Source organism: Schistocerca gregaria, chromosome 6 (genome assembly GCF_023897955.1).
Source record: "Schistocerca gregaria isolate iqSchGreg1 chromosome 6, iqSchGreg1.2, whole genome shotgun sequence".
Taxonomy (NCBI): Eukaryota; Metazoa; Arthropoda; class Insecta; order Orthoptera; family Acrididae; genus Schistocerca; species Schistocerca gregaria.
In genome coordinates this window covers 268574471-268584701 of record NC_064925.1, presented here as the reverse complement: position 1 = coordinate 268584701, position 10231 = coordinate 268574471, and the positions used below count along the sequence as shown (strand labels likewise).

At 38.2% G+C, this 10231-nt stretch overlaps 1 protein-coding gene across 3 annotated transcripts in view; it reads left to right on the top strand.

Annotated features, from left to right (window-relative positions):
• Positions 1–1449: 1449 nt before the first annotated feature.
• Positions 1450–10231, top strand: part of LOC126278332 (equilibrative nucleoside transporter 3) — a 60422-nt gene continuing 51640 nt past the window's right edge. Inside the window, exons 1-5 of one of the 3 annotated variants that reach the window (XM_049978369.1) lie at positions 1451–1629; positions 1723–1844; positions 2144–2326; positions 3050–3131; positions 9350–9516. In XM_049978369.1, coding sequence (XP_049834326.1) covers positions 2163–2326; positions 3050–3131; positions 9350–9516 — 413 coding nt within the window. In that variant the 5' untranslated portion in view covers positions 1451–1629; positions 1723–1844; positions 2144–2162. Of the gene's footprint in view, positions 1845–2143; positions 2327–3049; positions 3132–9349; positions 9517–10231 lie in introns of all 3 variants that reach the window. The other 2 variants (XM_049978370.1, XM_049978368.1) reach the window with 2 other exon arrangements.

Here is a 10231-nt window from a genome sequence, read left to right as displayed (position 1 = left end):
TGGTCACATACTAACAGTTTACATGAGTAGTTTGTATTAGTTTTATGTTGTACTAAGTGCACATTCCATTTCATATTTTTACTTAGGAACTATATAAAGTTGAAATTATTGCTTATTGTCACAGTTAACTCTTTGGTGGAGTTGTCAAATATACTTATGCCGCACAAAATAGAATAGGGTGAACTCATAGTTAGTGAAGACCATTCATATTCCTTTTGTTATAGCTACTTGCATTCAAATGGCGAATGGTTAGTGATGACAAATATTTTGTATGTTCATGCTTTAACTCAGGATTTCCACAGCACTTTGGAGTTTATTCCATGTCTTTGCTGACAAATAAGAGAAGTTCTATCACACAGGAATTGATGATGGCTTTTCTACTTTTTTCTTTATATATGCCATGAGTATTCTCCATGGAAATGTACCTGAAATATGATTTCAGCTCCTTGATGAGACATTTATTTTTCTTGCTTTTAAACTCTTCTTTTGTCTACGAAAATTATATATCAAAATAACTCAGTTGGAAAACGTGTAATAATAACATAGAAGTGGGTGAAGAAAGGCTCAGATCAGTCCTCTTAAAAGTGGTGCCATATACGAAATACTACAATATTGTGTCCATACAATGTCGCTGTATCATCATCCAGTTTTTTTTTTCAGTTATATTGACCAACTAGGATCACGTTAATAACTTCAGTTCCTCTTCTTCCTTTGTTGTTGTTTCATATTTCACCAATATTCCCTCATTTTTTCCCCATGAAGTATCTTCCTTTCTTCTGTCCATGTTGTTCCCGATTTTTTTATTTCTTCTGCTTTGAAAGCCTTCCAGAGTTGTATTTTATTTTTAATTAGCCAGTATTTTTATTTACTTTTACGTTACTTTAATTGGTTCACTGACATGTTTAAAAGTAAGACCGAAACATCATAAAGGAATTTTTGTTTCATTTGAATACTGTTCAAAAGGGGATCTGATTCACCGAATTATTTGTAATACTAATTGTATAAATCAGACTCAACATTAAGCATGTGGTTCTAAATAGGCCTATTGACTTAATACATCTAACTGAGAATCTATTTTCAGTGCCACTGTATAATGTTATTGTTTTCTTTTATCGTGTGCATCTTATTTAGCATCGCACTACATACAACTTTTTTTTTTTTTTTTTTGTAAATAAAGCCCACACAGAGTTTTAAATTACTCATGAGGACATCGATTTCTTACTAGTCCTCAGAGATAGATTAATAAGTAGGTTTAAAAATTATTTGAACAGTACATTTAATCATCATACAAGTTAAATAACTGTAAATTATATCTAGAACATAAAAGACTCCTCATGTGTGATGTGCTTTATATGTGATTATCAATCTGGCTGTTCTCTTTTGACTGGTAGCGCCAAACCGTATTATCGATTCTTTTGTTGTGTATTTGCTGCGATCTCCCGATTGTATTCGGCACTAAACAATAGTTGTGTCCTATCTTTGGCAGAGATATTGTAATGCTTGTGCTATTGACAGCGGCAAGTGTCAACTACGAGTACGGTGCGCTTGCTGACGCTCGTTGCTGACAATGGTGTAGAGTATGTTGAGAGTAACATTCGGATGATGTAGTGACTGGTGACTCATGGCAGAGTAAGATGCTGTCGGTCTGTGTTATTTCATAAATGCAACATATTGTGTTGAAGTGGAATTACACGAAATACTGGCTGTATTATTTTCGTACAGTCGCTGAGTGAAAACACATCTCAGTCAACGCCAAGAAGACTAACAAATCTGCCTTGCGTTTTAAACCAGATACGTAAATTGCTGTGGCATCAGAAAGAACGAGCTGACTTTTCAAAAAGGGTGTGAGTATATAAGTGTATCGTCCTTTGTATATAGTCCTTTTCTTCGGAGGGAAGATCTGTTAGAATAGTGTCGCACTTTAATTAGGCAAGAATTTTCCAGATGTGCCAGCAGCTTGGTGTTGTTGTTACTCATCTGTTGTTCAGCACCAAATATTTCATGCTTGTGTTGTTTATCAGGATGAAGGAAGGACCAATAATAAATAGAAACAAGGAAAAGCGATGGAAGGGACTCCTCTGACTTTTATTTATCGGATGGGCTTTTTAAGTTTTTCATCCACCTATGTCGTCTTACTCCACAGGTAATTCAAGTTTTGGAATATGGAGTACTCAGTCAATACCAGGCCACTCCTTCAACAGAGTGAAAGTGAGAGTGATTTTGACGATGGAGCAGCAACGAAAAATCGTCCTGCTGAAGATGATGACCATGTTGTCGTCACAGATGATGTCAAACCTCTGTTTAAAGTCAGGGAACCATGTGACAGGTATAATAATTAAGTGCAATCTATCATTCATGTTTCTCTGTTTCTTTTTTTTTTTAGTTTTTTATTATACACCAAATATAATGTTATCCAGCATCGATTGATTTCATATTTCATACAAACCATAATCCTAACAGCTTTCCAAGTATCAAACTCATTAGATATTTATTTCACCTCACAGAGGTAAATTTCAGTTATCGGCGGGGCGGGTGGGTGCACTAGTGGAGAATCATAGCCATATACACCTGTTACTAAACAGGGTGCATAGATGTGACAATTCTTGTCTCATAAATACCACTACAGGAAGATCACAGAGTAATGAATGAAAAGTTGGTTTTGTCATGTGGTGGGGCATCTGGTGTTTAAGAAAAGGGCTGAACTTGAAGCCAACCAAGTTTTCCCAGTTCCATATATGTCTGCCTATCCTCAGTTTTATCTCTGCAGTGACAAGACTTTGCACGCAGTTTCAAAATTTTAAAGTTTAATTTCCTCTTAGGGTTGTAACTCTGTTCGTAGTATTTTACCTGCATTCCTTGGTTTCTAAAATATAACAAAGTTAATGTTACCATATGAAATGCTGTGAATTTAAAAGGTAGAGCTATCAATTTCGTGTGGTCCTTCAAAATTCTGCAATAGAACATATTTGATTTCTCACATACAGCATTTAGACTGAGTGAACTGCAGCACATTATGTAGAAGTATGATGTTTGTTTTGTTTTCTTACAGGTTTAACCTAGCTTATGTTATATTTTACCTGTTGGGAATGACTACTTTGCTTCCGTGGTGTTTCTTCATTACAGCAGATGATGTGAGTTTGCAAATTTTCTTCTTTTTCCAATTTGATTAAAAAATTAGAACTATTTCGAGATTTGCATTGATGATGATTGACAGCTTTTTGCTTTTTGAAATTAGATTGAAATGAATTTACTAAAGGCAAAAACTTGGCTGCAGCTTTGTTAGGTACATATGTTCTACTTGTTGGTGGCGTATATTTGTGCTGGACCAGGACTTGAACATGGATTTCCCACTTATCATGAGTCGTTGCCTTACCATTAGGCTATCCATGTACACCTCCAGGACCAACATAAACCTCTGTATATCACTCTGTGTCCCTATACTATAGTCATGAAAGTAGGAGACTGTGGTATGGAGATGTATACAGTGTGACATGAAAGTTTGGGTGGGTCCTGAACATATGCACCGAGCGAGGTGGCGCAGTGGTTAGCACACTGGACTTGCATTCGGGAGGACGACGGTTCAATACCGTCTCCGGCCATCCTGATTTAGGTTTTCCGTGATTTCCCTAAAGCGCTTCAGGCAAATGCCGGGATGGTTCCTTTAAAAGGGCATGGCCGATTTCCTTCCCCATCCTTCCCTCACCCGAGCTTCGCTCCGTCTCTAATGACCTCGTTGTCAACGGGACGTTAAACACTAATCTCCTCCTCCTCTGGACATATGCACAAATAGCCGAATGACAAGGCAAATGCTCGCAATAAGTGGGAACCTTTATTTGAGTCCCAGTCCGGTGCGAATTTTCACATCGCCAACAGATAGAATACCTGTGCTTAAATTCATCGTCTTCAGCAAATTCATTTATATCTATTGAAGACAGAGGGAAGCTATATATTGTGGTGGTAGTGTGAACAAAATACCATCTGAATGACATATATTGTTTCTTTCACAAACATTTAATGTGTGGAAAAATTTGAGGTTTTATAGTGGGGACGAACTAAATATACCAGGGGGCAAAAAAAAAAAAAGAAAGGGAGAGAGATCCCAAAACACACAAAATAACAAAAATCTACAGAACTCTGACACTTACCTTGATCTATATAGGTCAACAACAGCTGACAATACCAATACAAACTATGAAAACTGAAATAGTCATTTCCCTTGACCTACGTAGATCAACCACAACTATTGATACCAAAAAAAACACCAAAACTACAAAAAATGTCAGAGACAGTGGAACTCTGGTCACCTCATATTCTTGCGGCAAATACTACACTTCAGCAAACAGTCCAAATAACTAAAGGAATTTAATATGTTGTTGTTGTTCTTGTCTTCAGTCCTGAGACTGGTCCAGTACCTACTGCAGCCTACATCCTTCTGAATCTGCTTAGTGTATTCATCTCTTGGTCTCCCTCTACGATTTCTGCCCTCCAATACTAAATTGGTGATCCGTCGATGTCTCAGAACATGTCCTACCAACCGATCCCTTCTTCTAGTCAAGTTGTGCCACAAGCTCCTCTTCTCCCCAATTCTATTCAATACTTCCTCATTAGTTATGTGAGCTACCCATTTTAATGGAAATATATCCTCCCCCATCTCTGACGACAGTGTAGCACTGTTATATTTTGTCGTCATATCCATACCTAACAATAGAAGCCACATAATAAATTAAACGTCTTACTGCATCACAAGCAACAAACCAGTAAATCTAACGAAAACATCACGTAAACAAAATTAATTGATAACTCACTGAGAAAACTTTCATACCTTCCGTCCCAAACTACAAACACTGCCAAGGGTATGGGTGGAATTGGACATTTCCATTGACCATTATGTTCCACTACCAATTTTGTCTCTGGATATGTGGTGCCTTTCTTATGTCAACACGAACTATTGTTTTTGTCAACGTGCACCTCTTTTTACTGAGTGATGGAACCTTTAATTCCAAAGAAAGCAATTGCACACTTTGGTTAATAATGCATTCATTTGGTACCTATTGCTTGCAAATAAATGTTTAAGTAAAAATTCACATCAGTTCTCTACATAAATATGGCAATAGTTTGTAATTTTTTTTCAGACAAGCCCACAGGTGTATTTTATGCTAGTTTCATTCTGTCGTGCGTCACCAAAAATTCATCAGCCTTCAAAACTAGTTCTCAAAAAGTGGAACAAACACTTTCCTGCCACTTTGTGAGAAGTAATTCGAAGGTTGTTTGTGCACACTCAGTGTCATCTAAAACATTTACAATAAAACTGTTTGTAGTTTAATACACATACCTGAAATGCAGCTATGTTGGTTTAATTAACATTTAAATTATTCACCTTTGGAGCACAAAGTAAGCAGGGTCTTTAATAGTTTCTATTATGTAATGTAGTCAGTTGATGGATTTATGGAGATAATTACACCATCCCTGGTGTGGGATTATCCAGTCTAACTTTCACTAAGCTGCCAGGATTAGTTAACAAAGTGATACCATGCTCGTGCTGATGACATTGACATGTTGGAGATAGGAGCATTAAGAATTTGTGAGAAGGCCAAAGTCGGTTAATTCTATACAAATTTGAAAAGTACTTTCAAAGGTTGCCAGTGGTGTGTGCAGGAAAGGGTGAATTGCCATTCATCAGGAAATATAAGCATTCCCACATTTCCTTGTGATATAAAGAATGTGGAGAGGAAGCAGTTGAATTTAAGTTTGGCTGATAAAGAGTTCGTCACTGTCAGTGACAAACAGTGTGGTACCAACACCACATGTTACTCAGTTTAGTTCATTGCTACCATTAAATGTAAGATCTAAAGAGATGATTATGAAACTGTATTATAAAATTTTGTCTGTTAAAAGGTACTCTATTGTAAGAAGAGTCTATTAGGACGCCTCTGTGAAAACAGAAAATAATCTACATCCCAATCATTAGGGAAAGTAATACTGAATGAATGGTGAAGTACTATGAGGTACAGACTTTTGAAAGCAGGAGATCTGTCGACAGCTCTTGCATTAAGTATGTATGGCTCTGACCAATATTACACAGTGTGGTTAAAAGTTCCAACTTTCTCTCTTACTCCACATTTCACCAGCAGTCTTTCTCAACATCAAGAGAACATATCCTAACCAAATGCACTACTATGGATTTCCTGAATACTCAACATTTTTACAATTGTTCAGATAGTGTTTCTTCCTTTAGAGCATTGTGACTTCCTTTCAACCCATTTCCCCAAGAAAATAGTGTCTCTCCAATAAGTATTTTATGTAACATTGTTTCAAGCGTTAGCTATATTGCCTGATAAGATATCAATCCTTCACACTTTGTTGGGGAGGGGGCGGGGGGATGTACACAATACTTTTGCTCATAACATAGCTTGTCAATTACAATCAGTCATGTAACAGTCTTCAGCCTCCTGAATAATGTCTGTAAGAAGTGTTTTACTTTTTATGCAGAGCAATTAGTATCAATTTTAATTGTTTTCAATAATCTTACAGTTCAATAGTGATACATGTGGAGCACTCAGCTTTGTAAAATACCATTGACACTGAGTCTCATGACCTTTTTTATGAGAAATTCACATTATTTTTATAATTAGGTCATGGTGCATAGTGCAAACTGGCTCAACAATGAGGACTGAAAGGAGGTTAATGCAAGTGCCAACTAAAGCCTTTATTCAGTTCTATCTAGAGTATGGCTCTATTTTTTACGTATCAGCAAGGCCCAACTATCAGAAATTTGTAGATACAGTCACATTGTCCACAAATAGGGCAGAAGATTGGTGATTTGGGCTCCAAAATAAGTTCCACGCCAGCATCAGTACAGGCAACAGTGGCTCCTGTTTCCACACCGAATGTATTTAGTCAGTGTCATCTTGAAAAATATCAATCTGCTGCACTCAACTTTGTCATTAAGACAGCCCAATTGCAATCTCATCAAAGAGATATCTCTTTGATCTGAGGATAATGATCTAGCAATATTTGTTCACCTGAAGTCTTTCTCTACATTTTACGAAATATAAATATCTCAAGGAAAACCAATGCCCCCTCTGCTACTCTCTACACCCCAGTTTGAGGACAGCTGGTGTTAGGAATTGGAAAAATAAGTAATTTGAAAGATCTTGTACCCAAAGAAGCTTCATATTATATCCAAATACTTGGAAATGATTGTTGGTGTAATGCTCAGGAATAAAAATAATTATGTTTCTCCAATGTAGAAAAAGACAGATTGCTACTTACCGTAAGGAAGACATGTTGAGTTGCCAAGTTGCATACAGGCACACTTACATAAAGCTTCCGGTCATGACTTTCATCAGTAAAAGAGAGACATACACCATTCACACACACAACCAAGCACACCTCCTGCACATGTAATTGCCAACTCAAGCATCATGGACCAGAATGCAACTATCACGTGGGGTGCAAGCAGCAATCTGGAGGAGTAGGATCAGTAGTGTATGGGTGGAGAGAGAGAGAGACAAATGCAGGCTGGTGGAGTGTCCAGGGACTAGACTGCCAACAGCAGCATCAGGAGGTTGTGGGGCAGAGAGGTGGGGAAAAGGGAGAGGAGCAGGGAAAGACAGGCAGATGCATTGGCAGAAGGCTGCAGATAATCATGGTGGGATATGAGAATGGGGAGGAGATGATAGGACAGCAGGTCTGGAAACCTTTGGGTGTAGGGTGTGGAGACAGTATGTTACCATAGGTTGAGGCCAGGAAAATTATAGGAACAGAGAATGTGTTGTAAGGATAACTCCTGTCTTCATAGTTCAGAAAAGATGGTGGTGTAGGGCGGGATCCAGATGGCTCGAGTAGTGAAGCAGCCATTGAAATCACCTATGTTATATTCAGCTGTATCTTGTGCGTTAGGGTGGTCTACTTTGCTCCTGGCCACAGTTTGGCAGTGGCCATTCGTAATGGCGGATAACTGGTTGGTGGTCATAACAATATAAAAAGCTGTACAATGACTACAGCAGAGCTAGTAAATGACATGGCTGCTTTGACAGGTGCTCGGCCCTGATGGAGTTGGATAAACCTGTGAAAGGAGTGGAATTGGAAGTAATGGGTGGGCGAATCGGGCAGGTTTTACACCTGGGTCTTCCGTAGGGATATAATCCTTGTGGCAAGGGGCTGAGATTGGGAGTGGCAGTGGGATGGACTAGGATGTTGTGGAGGTTGGGTGGACGACAGAACACCACTTTAGGAGGAGTGGGAACTATCTTGGGTAGGATGTCCCTCGTTTCAGGCCATGATGATAGGTAATCAAAGTCCTGGCAAAGGATGTAGTTCAGTTGTTTCCGTCCTGGTTGGTACTGGTTGATGAAGGGGACACTACTTTGTAGATGGTGCTTTGGGATGATGGGAGGATTGGGGTGTGAGGGGAAATGGCACGGAAGATCTGTTTGTGAACTAGCTCTGGGGGATAGAGCTTGTCTTTGAAAGCCTTGGTGAGACCCTCAGCATGCTTTGCAAGGGAGTTTTTGCCACTGCAGATATACCAGCCTCGGGTGTCCAGGCTGTATAGAATGGATTTATTAATGTGAAAGGCAGGACAGCTGTCAAAATGCCGATATTGTTGGTGGGTTTCACGTGGACAGAGGTGCAGATAGAGCAATCGGAGAGGAGGAGGTCAACATCTGGGAAGGTGGCACACTCTGTTGAGGAGGACCATGTGAAGCGGATGGGAGAGAAAGTTTTGAGGTTGTGAAGGAACGAAATGAAGATAGTGTGTCTTAGTCCTGAGCCCAGATCATGATAATATTATCAGTGAACTTGAACAGGACTAGGTGCTTGGTGTTTTGGAAGGCTATGAAGATCTCTTCCTGATTGCTGCTTGCATCCCATGTGATTGTTGCATTCCGGCCCAAGATGCTGGAGTTGGCAGTCGTATGTGCGTGAGGTGTCCTGGTTGTGTGTGGAAATTGTTGTCTCTCACTCTCACTCACTCACTCACTCACTCACTATTTTACTGTTGAAGGCTGTGGCCAAAAACTTTATGTAAGTGACTTTTAATTGTTCCTGTCTGCAACTCGATGTTTCTTACTTACAATAAGTAGCCATCTGTCTTTTTCTATATTTTTGATATTCCTGCCTGGAGTTTCCATTGCTTGATTTAACTATATTTCTGTATAGTTTAATACTTTTTTAAATTTAAGCAAGTTAAATTATAAATGCAGCAAACATTTTGGTCATGTTTGCAAAAAGCCATACTAATTGGAATTACATTAACAAATATTCGTGTAATTCTATATTTTTCAGAGTTAAAATCAATTAATCGGTGGTCTGGAGAAATTCTAAAATTTTATTCTTGTTGCAGTACTGGATGTATAAACTGAGGGATGTTAATCAGAGCTCTTTTGAGATGTATGACCTTGATATTGATCAGAAGTCAGATTTGCAAGCCAGTTTCACAGCTTACCTCAGTGTTGCATCAACAGTCCCCAATACACTCTTCCTTGTGTTGAACTCCTTACTTAGTCACAGGTATGTTTGCTCGATTATCAAGCAAATGCAGGTTTTCCAGTCTATATGATATAGAAATGTAAGAAATGATAAAACCACATTAGTAAACTAGCACAAATTACTGTACTTATCCACAGTGAAACTTGCAATACACTTAAATACAGAAACAATGAAGTTTAGTTTGTACAGAATTGTGCAGGGTTCGAGCTAAGTGATTTGTCATAACCAACAGTGTAAATCTACAACCAGATTTGGGACATTAAAACCTTGAACGAAGAGAGCAAATAAATCTTCAACATTTTGAACTAAAGTAAATACCAAAGTTATTTACAAACATTAGAAATCGATAGCTTAGTACCTGATAAAATGAGGAAACATAGTACATCTGCAGTGGTGCTTATTAGGAAATAAAGTTGGGCAAACAAATTACTAGCTAACGAGAGTGTACTAGTTGCAGGTGCAAATGGATCTTGTCTGAACAGTCTTCAATTTATTGATGGTACTGTTTTGTTACATAAGCAGCAGAACAAATCTGTCACGAAGTAGGATAACTCAATAGCTTAATTAGAAGAGAGTTGTAAGATTTAACTTTGCTAGAACCAATAAATAAATAGGAATAACAATGATCTGAAAGGCAAATAAATGAAGAAGAGAGAAGAGACAACTGAGATATAAGTGTCTTGCAAAACAGACATGGATGTGATTATAACCATATGAACGATTTTTCTGGATTCTA